General features: G+C 47.4%; 1 protein-coding gene across 1 annotated transcript in view; it reads left to right on the top strand.

Moving 5' to 3' along the window:
• Tmem8b (transmembrane protein 8B) overlaps nt 1-15716 on the top strand; it is a 29596-nt gene that overhangs the window by 6853 nt on the left and 7027 nt on the right. Inside the window, exons 4-10 of the mRNA XM_032891590.1 lie at nt 5920-6053; nt 6323-6591; nt 7217-7542; nt 13830-13923; nt 14062-14185; nt 14264-14406; nt 14576-14754. Coding sequence (XP_032747481.1) covers nt 5920-6053; nt 6323-6591; nt 7217-7542; nt 13830-13923; nt 14062-14185; nt 14264-14406; nt 14576-14754 — 1269 coding nt within the window. The remainder of the gene's footprint in view (nt 1-5919; nt 6054-6322; nt 6592-7216; nt 7543-13829; nt 13924-14061; nt 14186-14263; nt 14407-14575; nt 14755-15716) is intronic.

The raw sequence follows: 15716 nt of genomic DNA, 5'->3' as shown, positions 1-15716 counted from the left end.
CGGTGATGGGCCACTGGTCCAGGCCAGCGGGTTATTTGATGGGATGGTCTATAGCGGGCAACTGGGACATAGTGATTCCAGGAAGCAAAAGAGATTACGGATTCTGCAACGAGGCCCTAGAACTGGGCAGTTGTATCCCTTCCTGTTGGAGGGCCCTAAGGTTAATGAAGGTGGTCACAGCTCTCTGGGCCTGTGGAATCTGCTGTCCAAGCCCAGCACTGGTTTTACTTTTTATCTTGATGATGACAGCCCTGAAACTTGTCTCAGGCCATATCCTTGTCTCTTGCCCGTGCATCCTGGTTTCTGGTAGGTCTCTCCCTCGCCCTTTGAGAAGCCGTAAGAGAAGCTTTTCCTAATAAAAGAAGCTTTGGATAGCTATATCTTGCCTCCCTTTCTTCTGAATACCAGCACTGATTTTAACACAGCAGAGATAGTGAGTCTAAAGGGCAGGTTCAAAGGTCAGGATGCTTCTTGGTTTCGAGGGAAAGAAAACAGCACACTGCTTTCCCACTGCTCTTGTGTTAGAGAAGTCAGGAGTCCTCCTTGTAATAAGGAAATAGATAGGTCCTATTGTCACCCATTGCTGGCCATTGTTAATCTGGTAGCCATGTGTGTGGGGCTTTGGTAGGAGTGAAAGACAGAGCATGAACAGAACAGGAATTTTATAGAGAGTCACAAAGCAAGAGCAGCACAAAGCCAGGAAGCCAGTGCTGTGTCTACTGAGAGGGACAGAAATCCCCAACCAGGGGAATACTGGCTCTAATTGGTAAAATGTCTAGAGCAGTTTTAGGCTGAGTTTTGTGAAGTCCAAGGGGACCTGAGAGCCCCTGGATGAGAGCTCACTTGGAAAAGTCTCTGGATTTTTGATTCATGTCAGAAAAAAAAAATTTTCCTCTAGGAGCAATGTCTTCATTCACCTTTGGCTAAATCTCAAAGAGTCTGCCTCTTAACCCAGCCAGGATCTTGCCGCACTTTGTAAGGCTTGATGTTAAAATCCTCTAGGCCCTGTATCCACCTTTCCAAGTGAGCAGGAAGTACCTGGAGCCTAGACCTGGGCAGGGTCACTGAACGGAGGCCTAGGAGGAAGTGGTCACTGTTGCTTGTGCGTAGCAGTACGGAGCAAAGCCTCTCAGAACCTATTGCATGATTCAAGTGTCCAGACCACTGGCGGTGAGGAAATAGCCAGGCCTGGCATATGTGTTCCTATCTAGAGGGGGCAAACGGTGCTAGGGAGGCTTGGCACTGCAACTGGAGGCCTAGACGGCTGCTCCCAGCAGTGTGCTGAGACCAGAGAGAAAGCGCACAGTTGAGTCTTCCTCACTGGATGGACAGGGATCTCAGGGATGGTTCTTCTAAAATGTTGATTACATTCTGGAATCTTACATGTGCCTCTGAGGATTCTTCAGCTCTCCAGATCCTGGCTAGTTTTCCAGTCTTAAACCTAAGGGTTTTTTGTCTAGAACATTCTTTTGCATCCCCAACTTGTATCCTCTTTGGATCATGGTTCTTCAGACTTACTGTAAGGCATAGCAAACACAGGAAGTGGTATGGGCTTAGGGATAACTCTGTGTGGGGGCAGGAAGAATTCCAGTGAGAAGAAGGCAGCACTGTTTCTGGAGTTGTCCTGGACTTTGGGGATGAGCTTAGATCTTAAACCCATTGTCCCTTAGCTGCTTTGCACTAGGCCTTGAGTGGGATGCTGGGAATACTGAGGTAAATAAGAGAGGGTGAGATGTGGGAAATGCTTTAAAAGCACAAAGAGAGGTGGCTAACTTGGTTTGGCAATATGGTGCAGTTGTGTTCAGAGACTGTTAGGCAGTGAGGCCTGATGGGGAGGAGACAGGGAAAGTATTTCAGCGGTGGGAGTAGCATGGGCTGGAGTTTGGGGGTTGTACTGAAGGAGGTCAGTGTGAGCTGAAGGGTGGGCGGAAGCCAGACCAAAGAGGGCCTAGCAGTTTGAACTGTACCCCGAGAGTGACAGGGAGCCCGGAAGGCTGCCCTTCTTTAGTCCTGAGTTTCTCCTGAATTGTGTGTCTTAGCACCCAGCACAGCTGGTACTCGGCAGTTTTGTGGCCTTTCTTCCACCTTCGCAAACTCCTGCTGCTCCAGGCTGACCTGATTCCTCTTCTCCTTGTCCCTTTTTCCTGTTAGCCTCTCCTCTCTTCCTAAGGCTCCTATTTACCACTCTGAGCTGGCTTTGGGGTTGTGGGACCAACTAGCACCTAATAGCTCATAGCGAGAAAGTTCTTGAAGACCTTCTCTTTCCAGTCTAAGATCTGGGCATAAATAGGATCGGTAAAGTCATGAAAAGGACACGCAGGACAGCGCAGACACAGATTGTTTATAGGCAGTGCACTGAGGAGGACCAAGCTTCCCAGCGGCTCAGCCACAGTAGGTAATATCTCCAGTGGCCTCCCCACTTGCTCTCCTCTCTAAGTTATCTTATTTATATTCCAAATAGGTGGCATTTGCACCTGGTACAGCCCTTGACCCACAGTGAAAAGTAAGTCTGCCTTCCCGCCTGTTAGTTTCGCGGTTCTCTCCCTGTAGGCTACTGGTACCCAGATTTCCACTACCTTGTGAATATTATTCTTTCCTTCTTGATCGTCTACCTCTGGGCAGTTATGACCACTGTCCACTCCTCTGGCCTTTTTCTGACATCTGTGCTTGATCTGTGTGTGCAGTCGTGACCTGATGCTTGGCCCCAGAAGAGCTCCTTTCTGGTTTTTCACTCTCTTGTTTGTTGTCTGTGGCACAATTGTTTTAAATACCATGTATGCAGTGATGCCTTGTAAGAGTAGACAGCCGGTGCTGTATTCTTCGAATCTCAAACTTGATGTCTACCGGCTTTCTATTGCTTGTCTAAGAAGTCTCAAGCTCGATACGTTCAAAGCAGAACAGTCCAAGCCTCTTGATGGCAACTTATTTCCAGTCTAGGCCTCTTCTTCTGGCCGCTTCCTTCCCAATACGTACAACTGCTACCCACCAGTTGCTCAGACCTCAAACCTGTCATCCTTGACCCTTCCTCTTCTCTTACTTCTCAGCACGTAATGCCCATCTGCAGGTGCGTCTCTACTTCTTCAGGAAGCACATCTCCTCTAGAGTTTCCCTAACCACCACAGTAACCTTTAAAGAGTCGCTCTGCTTCCTCTGCCCCCTGCAGTCTTCCCTGTCCCCATTCACTTCCACATTGATAGGTGTTGACGGACTGAGGTCAAGAGAGCTGAGCTGGGTACAGAGGAAGCCACATGTCTGGGGCATCTTCAGTCTGTAAGCCTGTCTTAGCTCTCCGTTATGGAGAAAGAACACCATGAGCAAAAGAAGCGCTGGGAGGAATGGTTTCTTTCGGTTTCCAACTCTCAGGTCACACTCCATTGCTGAGGGAAGTGAGGACAGGAGCTCAAACAAATCAGGAAGCTGGAGGCAGGAGCTGATGCAGCGGCTCTGGAGGGTCCTGCTACCAGCTTGATTGTCATGACTGCTCAGCCTGCTTTCTTAAGAGAACCCAGGTCCGCCAGCCCAGGGGTGACTCCACCCACAAGTGCGCTAATAGTTCTCCCACATTAATCACCAATCAACACAATGCACCACAGGCTTGCTATAATAGGGGCATTTTATTAATTGAGGTTTCTCTCTTCTAAAATGACTCTACCCTATATCATGTTTATATAAAACTAGACAGTACAAAGCCCCCTCAGGGCCTGGAATTTCTTAAAGGAACTTAGCCCAATGGGGCATGGTGACTCATATCTGTAATCCCATACCTGAGAGACTGGGACAGGAGGACTGGCATGAATTGTCACCAGCCTGGGCCACAAGGTGAGTTCAAGGCTAGCCTAGACTGCAGAGTAAGACTATGTATCCTCTCTAAAGAACAAACAAGAAAAGACTTTGTCTGTGTCCCACAAAGTATGAGGAGTTCTCAATAACCCAGAGTCCAGCTACTATGCCTACTACCTTTCTTGGTCTCTGCTTCATGCTGAGGAAGACTCTGGATGTCGAAGGAATACAAGCAGAGCAACATATGTCCTGATATTTCCTGAAGCCAATGGTAAAAAATGGGATCAGTGTTTCTCTCCCTCGACTGTGAGGCAGGGAAATGGGCCACATGCTGTGTGAGCTTGCTGCAGATCTCTGCACTGGGATCTGGCCAGAGTATTTCTGATCCATAGGGGTTTACATCAAAAGCGCAGGACCTCTGCTTTGGATGTCAGAGGTGAAAAATGCTGTACATCAGGTCACTTTGGGACCTGTCTTTTGACACCTGTCTTTCAACTTGATGCAGCTGGCTGCTTTTCTGCACCTCAAACGTGCCCGGTGGTGTGTTGAGCTCTAATCCTGCAACCCTGAGATGGCACAGAAAAGTGTGGCTCTGGGTGCCTGAGTCTTCTGACCTGACATAGACCCAGGCCTCCTTACAGCACCGGGGACGTAGCCCAAAGCGCATGGCTTGGCTGACTTCTTCCATGACATAAAACATGGTGAAAGGCCAGGGCCTGGAACTTCTCCCCAGAACAGGCTTTGGAGGCACAGCTTCATCAGAGTGACTGCCGGAGTGAGCGGTAGTCTCTTGTTCATCGAGCCAACGAAAGGCCATTTATCTCACTTGGGAAGCCTCAATGGGAGGCTGATGGTTTTTAGGGCTCTAAGATTGGATGCTGTGGAAGGAACTCTGACACTAAGTGAAGGGGATGCTGGGAGTATGGCCTCAGGATCACAGGCCAGAAGGGGCTTGGTAGTTTATCCAGTACAAGAGGAGCCTTAGAAAGTAGGGTAGCCGTCCTTCAGTGTCTGAAGAAACAGTCTGAGGCTGAGGGTCAGGTCAGAGGGGACAGATTTGGGCTTCATAAAAGGTCAGTGCTGTCCACAGCTGGGCTGATTCATGTGCTTGGCAAACATTCATGGCAAGTCACACACACTTCATTAGGCCTGTGCTGGAGAGCCAAGGCCTGCTCTCAAGTTCCAAACAGTCTGTGGGTTGCTGGGGAAGTAGAGAGCAGTCCTCACTGGTGTGACGAAGCAGAGGACAGACCGGTGCATATCAGGAGGGCAACCTGGCAACAGCAGCAGTTAAAGACTGAGCCTAGGAAAGGTTGGACCGGAGACCTAGAAGTCTTCCCAGTGCCCCTAGCAGAGCCCATGTTAAGTTGTAGTTTGCTGTTATGGTGATGTGGGGGCAGACCAGGAATGTCTAAGGGGAGGATGTGGGATTAGGTGCTGCTGTCAGTTGGGTCTGATCTTGAGTCCCGAGGCTTCATGCAGTGCTGAGACTTTGAAGACCCAGATAGGTCAAAGGTGATGAGTGACTGTGCTGAGGGGATGGTTTAGTAGGCAAAGCACTTGCTTTATAAGCACGAGGACCTGAGTTCAAATCCCCAGAACCCACACAAAGCTGGATACAGTAGCACACATCTGTAATCCTGTTGCTTCTGTGGCAAAGAAGGGGTGGGAACAGGAAAATCTCCAACACCTCATGGGCCAGCTAACCTAGCTCATTCAACTAACGAGAGGCCTGGTGAGCAAGGCAGGAGGTGGAGACTAACATCTGGCTCCCTCTCACAGACACCTGTCTTATGGGCATGTATTTGCACCCAAATACATAAACACACAAATAGAAAAGGCAGTTCTCCCCAGAGGAGCCGGCATCCGTACTCGGTTATGTCTTTCTTCTGAGTGCCTCTTTTCTTAACCTTTAGGCCTTTAGTTAAGCCTATTGTTAAATATTTTTAATGTAGCACAATTCTTAATAAAGCAACTACTCAGGTAGGAAAAGTTAGGAGCTTAGAGACCAGAGTAGGAGACCTGGGAGCCACAGGCTAAGGGGTTTCTTCAAGACTTCAAGACCCTGTGGCTTCCGTGAACCTGGTTTGGTAGCGCCCTCACTATCTCTTTTGCGCCTGCTGCTTCTTTCTCTTTCAGGGTCTCCAGGATGAATGCCAGTACCTCCTTCAGCCACAGCTGATTGTTCGACGACTGCTGGATGTGGCCGTCTTGGTTCCTGGCCGTCCCTCAGAGCAAACCCTCTCCTCTCATAATCGTTCAGCCTTGTACAAGTAAGTAAACACTCCAGACCTGGCCCTGTCCTTTCCTCCTCGGATCCTACACAGGGGCAGTCCTGCTTTCCCTCTAGCCAAAGTAACCCACAGTCCCCAGGGTGGATCCAGGGAGACATCCCAGTCTCCTCTCCCCTAGCACAGAGACACCAGAGCAGACTCCTGTCCCCTGCCTTTGCCCCCACCCATTCCCTGGCTTCTTCTTGCTTCCCTCCCCCACGTCTCTTACCTCTCTATCTTTTCTTGTCCCCAACCTACTCTCTGCCCAGGGTCTTTGTACCCAGCTTCACTTACAGGGTTTCAGCCCAGCTGGTGTGTGTAGGGGGGCGAGGGGCGTCTGTCTGTCCCCTGACACTGCGCCTACGTCCCAAGGCCCCACCCCTACACAACTCAAGCTCTGTGACCTGTGGAGGGGCCTCCGTATGCCAGCTGGAGCTGGCCCTGCCCCCCTGGGGCCACTGGGTCTATGTACGCGTGGAGACACCATCCCGTGGTCCTGGCAGGACTGTCCGCTTCCAGCTGTGTGTGCGCTTACAAGGTTAGAATCCCTGCCTCAGCTCCCTAACCTATGCAGTGACCCATGACTGGGGATTATGGGGCTGTGTTCTGTGACCCTCAGCCAATTCCTGCAGTTTCCCTTCCCCAACCCAGGTACTTCCATACTCCTGAGGTCCTGAGGTGGCTCTTTGGAGCCTCAGGTCATGGGGCCTCCTTCTAGTGTGTCTGCCCCTGACTTGGAACAACTAAAGGCTGTCATTAGTTTTCTTGACTTAATCTCCTTTTCAGTTTCCTGGGGTGGACACAGACAGCCAGGACTTCTGGAAGTGCCTTTGCACACAGTTGTAAACCATTAGAACAGCATGTCACATTAACTGACATTGCAGTGTTTCCAATGCCTCAGGAGGGACACATGACCTTAACTGCCTGTAGTATGACTTTGGGAGGGACAGATGATCTTCATACCCTCCAACTTGGAAGCTGAACTAGGAAACATCTGGGCCCTGTCCTATGACCCTGGGTGCCTCCTTTTCCAGGCCCACCATGTTCTATTTCACACTCCTTCCTCCCCTTCACCAAGGCCTGTCAGGCTCCATTCTGGTGTCTGGTGGGCCACTTGGCTATGCAGGTCACATGTCTCATCATTGGTTTCCTCTGTCTCACAGAGTGTCCACAACCCAGCCTGTCCCGTGCCTTGGTCCCTGGGGCTGCCATGAACATGCCCCAGTCACTGGGCACCCAGCCACTGTCCCTGGAGCCACCGTCCCTGGGGACGCCTATAGAAGGGTCTGGAGCCATGGCACCACCTGAGCACTGCTGGCCAGTGCGTCCGACGCTGCGCAATGAGCTGGACACCTTCTCTGTCCACTTCTACATCTTTTTCGGTCCCAGTGTGGCTCTTCCACCGGAGCGCCCAGCCGTGTTTGCCCTGAGGCTGTTGCCAGTTCTAGACAGTGGGGGCGTCCTTAGTCTGGAGCTCCAGCTCAATGCGGTATGTCCTGGAAGGGTGGCTTCCATGTCGGGGAGTCTGAAGGGGAGGTCGCAGGAGGGTAGGGCCTTTGTCTCTCTCAGGAAGCCGTCTCAGGAGGCTTTCATGCTTTTCTCAAGTCCCCACACAGCTCTGGCCAACAAGTGTTCTGGGGCCTCACTGCCCTGTGATTGCTGCACTAACCTGGGCTCAGTGGCCAGTCCTGTAGGCTGGCCCGCTGGAGGCTGATCTCAGTGGTGCTTCACTCATGTAACAAGAGGCTCATCCCTGCAGGTCGTGCAGCCTGTGTTTAGACAGCTGACGGTATTCCTGACGGTCCAGGGTTGCTTTCATGAACTTCTCCCACTGAGCTTTGTTTGGTCTGGAAGCTGTATCTCGCAAATCCACATGTGCCCTTGTTCCTAATAGAGTCTCTTAGAGAAGTTTTACATTTACAGACACGATGAGCAGTAAGTTACTGACTGGGTGTGGGAAACTAGCTCAGTAGGTAAAGTACTTGTCCCTCAAGCACACATCTATAAGCTCAGCACTGAGGAGATGGAGCAGGGTGGACCCTGGGCTAGCCTGGCCTACTTGGTGAGTTCCAGGTCAAATGAGAGGCCATGCTTTAAAACCAAGGCGGATAGAATTTGAGGAATGATACTTAGCATTGACCTCTGACCTCCACATGCACATACATGTACCCATACATGTACACACAGATACAGACACACAGATACATTCAAAGACAGTAGAGACTCCACATAGTCTCCCTGCCCCATGCAATTTAACAAATTACCTTAAAGCTGTGCATGGTTACAACCTTATCCCATCGCGCTCCTAACAGCTGAAACTGCCTCAGCGCCTTGGGTCCCTGTGTTTAGACTTCTCTACACCTGACACTCATTCCTCTGCTTACACTTCAAGTGGCCATCATGGCTCTCTTTTTTTTAAACTTGAAAAAAATACTTTATTATCCTTAACTTATTTACATATATAACATATATTGTGTTATAATTTATTATATGTTATGCACATATATTAATATATGGTATTTACATATATTGTTAAGTTAATATGACATATAATATAGATATATTTATATAATTTCCAATTTTTACTGGACTCTTTAAATTTACATTTCAAATGTTATCTCCTTCCCGGTTTCCCCTCCAGAAACCCACTATCTCCCCCTACTTCTATCCTACTTCTATGAGTTTATTCTCCCACCCACCCACCCACTCCCTCTAACCTCTCCACCTTGACATTCCCCTATACTGGGCATCAAGCTTTGACAGGAACAAGGGCTTCTGCCCCCATTGATACCCATCCTCTGCTACATGTGCAGCTGGAGCCATGGGTCTGTACTCTTGGGATGGTGGTTTAGTCCTCTGGTTGGTTGATATTGTTGTTCTTCCTGTGGAGTTGCAAATCCCTTCAGCTCCTTTAGTTCTTTCTCCTCCATTGGGGACCCTGTTCTCAGTCCAATGGTTGACTGCCAGTATCCGCCTCTGTATTTGTCAGGCTCTGGCAGAGGCTCTCAGGAGACAGCTATATCAGGCTCCTGTCAGCAAGCACATCTTGGCATCCCCAATAGTGACTGGGTTTGGTGACTGCATGTGGGATGGATCCCCAGGTGGGGCCGTCTTGGATGGCCTTTCATTAAGTTTCTGCTCCATACTTTGTCTCCATATTTCCTCCTGTATTTTGTTCCCCCTTCTAAGGACTGAAGCATCCACACTTTGGTCTTTCTTCTTCTTGAGCTTTATGTGGTCTGTTATTTATATCTTGGGTATTCCAAGCTTTTGGGCTAATATCCACTTATCAATGAGTGCATACCATGTGTGTTTTTCTGTGATTGGGTTACCTCACTCAGGATGATATTTTCCAGTTCCATCCATTTGCCTATGAATTTCATAAAGTCATTGTTTTTGATAGCTGAGTAATATTCCATTGTGTAGATGTACCACATTTTCTGTATCCATTCTTCTGTTGAAGGACATCTTGGTTCTTTCCAGCTTCTGGCTATTATAAGTAAGGCTGCTATGAACATAGTGAAGCATGTGTCTTTATTGTATGTTGGAGCATCTTTTGGGTATATGCCCAAGAGAGGTATAGCTGGGTTCTCAGTACAATGTCCAATTTTCTGAGAAACTGCCAGACTGATTTCCAGGGTGGTTGTACCAGCTTGCAATCCCACCAACAATGGAGGAGTGTTCCTCTTTCTCCACATCCTAGCCAGCATTTGCTGTCACCTGAGTTTTTAATCTTAGCCATTCTGACTGATGTGAGGTGGAATCTCAGGGTTGTTTTGATTTGCATTTCCATGATGACTAAGGACTTTGAACTTTCTTTATGTGCTTCTCGGCCATTCGATATTCCTCAGCTGAGAATTCTTTGTTTAGCTCTGTACCCCATTTTTAATAGGGTTATTTGGTTCTTTGGAGTCTAACTTCGTGAGTTTTGTATATATTGGATATTAGCCTGCTCTAATCAGATGTTGGTAAAGATCTTTTCCCAATCTGTTGGCTGACATTTTGTCCTATTGACAAATAGGACATTTGTCCTTTGCATTACAGAAGCTTTGCAGTTTTATGAGGTCCCATTTGTTGATTCTTGATCTTAGAGCATAAGCTATTGGTGTTCTCTTCAGGAAATTTTCCCCAGTGCTCATGGGTTCAAGGCTCTTCCCCACTTTCTCTTCTATTAGTTTGAGTGTATCTGGTTTTATGAGGAGGTCTTTGATCCACTTGGACTTGAGCTTTGTACATGGTGATAAAAAGGGTCAACTTGCATTCTTCTACATGCTGACCTCCAGTTGAACCAGCACCATTTGTTGAAAATGCTGTCTTTTTTCCACTGGATGGTTTTAACTCCTTTGTCAAAGATCAAGTGATCATAGGTGTGTGGGTTCATTTCTAGGTCTTCAATTCTATTCTACTGATCCAACTGCCTGTCTCTGTACTAATACCATGCAGTTTTTGTAAGTATTGGCACAGCTCAAGGTCAGGGTTGGTGGTTTCCCCAGAAGTTCTTTTATTGTTGGGAATAGTTTTTGCTATCCTGTTTTTTGTTTTTTGTTTTTTGTCTTTGTTTTTGTTTTGTTATTCCAGATGAATTTTGGAATTGCTCTTTCTAACTCAATGAAGAATTGAATTGGAATTTTGATGGGGATTGCATTGACTCTGTAGATTGCTTTCAGCAAGATTGCATTTTTACTATATTAATTCTGCCAATCCATGAGCATGAGAGATCTTTCCATCTTCTGAGATCTTCTTTGATTTCTTTCTTCAGAGACTTGAAGTTTTTGTCATACAGATCTTTCACTTGCTTGGTTAGAGTCACACTGAGGTATTTTATGTTATTTGAGACTATTGTGAAGGGTGTCATTTCCCTCATTTCTTTCTCAGCTTGCTTATCATTTGAATAAAGGAAGGCTACTGATTTGTTTGAGTTAATTTTGTACCCAGCCACTTTGCTGAAGTTGTTTATCAGGCTTAGTAGTTCTCTGGTGGAACTTGTGGGGTCACTGAGGTATACTATCATATCATCTACAAAGAGTGATATTTCTAATTCTTCCTTTCCAATTTGTATCCCTTTGCCCTCCTTTTGTTGTCTGATTGCTCTGGCTAGGACTTCAAGAACTATATTGAATAAGTAGGGAGAGAGTGTGCAGCCTTGTCTAGTCCCTGATTTTAGTGGGATTGCTTCAAGTTTCTCTCCATTTAGTTTAATTTTGGCTACTGGTTTGCTGTATATTGCTTTTACTATGTTTAGGTATGTGCCTTGAATTCCTATTCTTTCCAGGACTTTTTTCTTGAAGGGATGTTGAATTTTGTCAAATGCTTTCTCAGCATCTAATGAGATGATCATGTGGTTCTTATATTTGAGTTTGTTTACATAGTGGATTATGTTGCTAGATACCATCCCTGCATCCCTGGGATGAAGCCTACTTGATTACGATGGATGATTGTTTTGATGTGTTCTTGGATTTGATTTATGAGAATTTTATTGAGTATTTTTGCATTGATACTCATAAGGGAAATTGGTCTGAAATTCTTTTTTTTTTTTTTTTTTTTTGGTTGGGTCTTTGTGTGGTTTAGGTACAAGCATAATTGTGGTTTCATAGAAGGAATTGGAACTGGGTAGCGCTCCCTCTGTTTCTATTTTGTGGAATAGTTTGAACCGTATTAGTATTAGGTCTTCTTTGAAGGTTTGATAGAATTCTGCACTAAAACCGTCTGGCCTGGGGCTCTTTGTTTTTTTGGTTTTTGTTTTGTTTTGTTTTGTTTTGTTTAGGAGACTTTTATTAACTGCTTCTATTTCCTTAGGAGTTATGGGACTGTTTAGATGGTTTATCTGATCCTGATTTAACTTTGGTACCTGGTATCTGTCTAGAAAATTGTCCATTTCATCCAAGATTTTCCAGTTTTGTTGAGTATAGGCTTTTGTAGTAGGATCTGATAATTTTTTTAATTTCCTCAGTTTCTGTTGTTATGTCTCCATTTTCATTTCTGATTTTGTTAATTTGGTACTGTCTCTGTGCTCTCTGGTTAGTCTGGCTAAGGGTTTATCCATTTTGTTGATTTTGTCAAAGAACTAGCTTCTGGTTTTGTTGATTCTCCATCATGTCTCTGAAATTGATGATCTGAGCTGGTCTGACCAGTGTGGCTGGCAAGTTTGTCTATCTATCTATCATCCATCTATCTATCTGTCTGTCTGTCTGTCTGTCTCATCTATCTATCTATCTATCTATCTATCTATCTATCTATCTATCTATCTATCTATCTATCTATCTATCTGGCCGAGGCTCACTATGTAGCCCTGCAGGCCTGGAACTTGCTATATTAACCAGGCCAACCTCAAACTTACAAAGATCTGCTGCTTCTGCCCCTGAGCATTGGGATTGAAGTGTGCAGCCGCACCCAGCCAAGTCTTGCATTCACGCATCGTTATGGCAAGTTTATCCCGGGTTGTTGCATCCCACTGAGCTCGTCTGGGATTGTGGTAGATTATGAACCCTGGGTCGGCTTCCATTCTCTTTTTTCTAAGTACTTATTTATTTCCTCTGGATCAAGGACTATATAGCTGGAGACTGCCCTTGGCTAGTCCTATTCTAGCGTTTATGGAGTATACCTCTGCATATTGCCCTCCTGGCTTTCCCCTGAAAGAAGTGACAGAGCTGTTGTATGGTGCTCACTCTTGCAGCTGAGGAAGGGCATATGTCATGGTGTAAATACGTAATCCCAGCAGGGGGCAAGAGGATTAGAACTTGGGTACACAGTGATTTCAGGCAATAACAGCCTGGATTACTGAAATGCTAGCTCAGGAACTCCAAAAATAATAGTAAGAATTTAGCTGAAGCCCTCCCCTGCCCAGATGCTGCTTCCCTGGAGACTAACAAATTGAGGTGTGCTCACAAATGTGGACCCTCCCTGAGAGTCCTTCTTCAGTTATTTTTCTATCCTGATTTAAAAATTTCTCATATGCATTTATTCTTACCCTGCTTCAATGTATCAGGTTGCCTCAAATCCTTCCTTAGATGAGCTAATGGTATCCCATTTCCTGTTTCTTCCTCATAGACAGACCCTTACCTCCACACCTGGGGGTGTCTGCTTTTTTTTTTTTTTTTTTTTTTTAAATAAATTCAAGTCAGATTGTTCCATTTAACATTCAATCTCTCTGGCCTCTATTCAGTTTTTGGGGTTTTATTGTTCGTTTGTTTGTCTTTAAAGATTTATTTTAGTCATCAGAATGCTCTGCCTGCACGTAGGTTTGTATACCATATGTATGCCTAATGCCTGAGGAAGTGGTAAGCCTCCATTAGGTGCTGGGAATCACACCTGGGTCCTTCTCCAGAACAGCAAGTGCTCTTAACCACTGAGCCAACTCTCCAGCCCCAAAAAGCATTTTCTTAACAAGCCTCTTACCTTCAGCACTAGGGCTAGGCAACTGGGAACTTTAAAATTCCCTTTATCCACAGCTAGTTTCTACATCTGGTACCAAGTGTCCAGTTCTTCCTGTACACTAGGTAGGAGAGCCAAGGTGCCTTCGCTTCCGAAGGGGAGATTCAGATCGGGTCTTGCTCTTTCATTAGGCTCTGAAAGAGTCTGGCTGTGAGGATCTCATGGTTTTTATTCTCCTAAGTAAGCGCACAGCTTTGATGGGTTGATCCTGGAGAAGAGGTCCCACTCTCCAGGAGGAGATTTAGGCTGTCTAGCCACAGGGAGTGGGAGAATTGACAGCTGGGTAGTTGTGGCCCACCCATCCCAAGGGTCTGACAGCCTCATTTGCATACACACCCTGCTCAGAGCTCTCTGCGCCAGGAAAATGTAACAGTATTCGGATGCCTGACTCACGAGGTGCCCTTGAGCCTGGGGGATGCTGCTGTGACCTGTTCCAAAGGTGAGGAGGGGACTGGGGAGTAGGGAAGCTGGGTGTCTTCACAACGCGGGGGAGGGGCAATTCAGGTGTTCCCAAAGGTGGGTTCTGACTCCTTGCTGACCATGCCTCCTTCTCTCTTCTGGGCTCTTCTTCCTTTAGAGTCCCTGGCAGGTTTCCTTCTCTCGGTCAGTGTCACCTCCAGAGTGGCCAGGCTGCGAATCCCATTCCCACAGACGGGGACCTGGTTCCTGACCCTCCGTTCTCTGTGTGGGGTGGGACCTCGGTGAGCAACATGGAGCACAGTTGGGTCTGGGCTGGGGCGACCCTGGCCTCAAATAACCAGGAGTGTGTCTGCTTGCAGGTTCGTGCGGTGCCGCAACGCAACAGCTGAAGTGCGCCTGCGCACCTTCTTGTCCCCGTGTGTGGATGACTGTGGGCCCTATGGCCAGTGCAAGCTGCTGCGCACCCACAACTACCTGTACGCCGCCTGCGAGTGCAAGGCTGGTGAGCGGGCCGGGGCGGGGAGCAGGCTAGACTGGGGGCTTCTTGGGCATCAGGGTGGCCAGCAAGGGTGCCCTGAGAAACTGGGTATGGGAACAGGCCGAGCACAATTGTCTGTTGAACCCACGGGTGCCTTCTGTCCTCTTCCACCTTTTACCCTCCCCACCGGCAGGGTGGCGGGGCTGGGGTTGCACAGACAGTGCCGACGCGCTCACCTATGGGTTCCAGCTGCTGTCCACACTCCTCCTCTGCCTGAGCAACCTCATGTTTTTGCCACCCGTGGTCCTGGCCATTCGGAGCCGATATGTGCTGGAAGCTGCTGTCTATACCTTCACCATGTTCTTCTCCACGGTATGCAGGGTACCTTTGCTTCAGTGTGTCTTTTTACTACAGGATTTACATTTCTACTACACTCCCTGATTTCCCAATTTGAAGATGTCTTCTAGAGTAGTGCTTTACTCCCAATGACATATAGAAAGTCAGTGTTTTTAGTGAGGCACCTTATGGGGTAAATGGCCCAAGCTGTTTACAAGTTGACCTAACAAGTGTGGAGCTTCACATCCCCCACACACTACCCACATGGAAGGTAGAAGAGATAGTGGCTGAGCACACGAGTGACCCTCGGAACTGTGGGCTTGGGTTTTCTCTGCAACCGTCATGGAGTCTCTGCATGGAGGCTTCTTCACTCTCAGTGGGTGAGCCTCCCTGCCTGTGGTCTCCCTTGTTCTCTCTCCAACCCCCTCACTCTCCTTTTTTTTTGGAGGGGGGGAGAATAGTGTTTTAATCTATAGACAAAGGTAGCCCAGGCTAGCCTTAAACACTCAGTACTCCTACCTTAAGCTTTTGTGCTAGGATTTCAGGCATGCTCCAGTGACTTCTGTCTGTAGATGTTCACTTTTGTGACATCAAGCACGTCCTCCCATCCAGTCACTCTGGCCTTCTGGATTTCCATGAGAACTTTTGGGAGGCAGAGGGGGTCTTTATATTGGGCAGTTTATCAGAGACCTGTTTCAAAGAGTCTTGAGAACTTTGTCTTGAGGCATCATGGGAGGTGCAATGTGATATAAAATCCCAGCTCAAAGGAGGTATAGGGTGTTTGTTTGTTTTGAAAGAAGGTATGAGTGTGTAGCTCTGTCTGGCCTGGAACTCTCTGTGTAGACCAGGCTAGCCTTAAACTTGCAGAGATCCATGTACCTCTGCCTCCCAGTGCTGAGATTAAAGGTACACCCTGCCACATTCAGTTAGATTTACACACACACACACACACACACACACACACACACACACACACACACACCACTATACCACTATAA

Source organism: Rattus rattus, chromosome 1 (assembly GCF_011064425.1).
Source record: "Rattus rattus isolate New Zealand chromosome 1, Rrattus_CSIRO_v1, whole genome shotgun sequence".
Classification (NCBI taxonomy): domain Eukaryota; kingdom Metazoa; phylum Chordata; class Mammalia; order Rodentia; family Muridae; genus Rattus; species Rattus rattus.
This window is presented reverse-complemented; position numbering and strand designations above follow the sequence as displayed.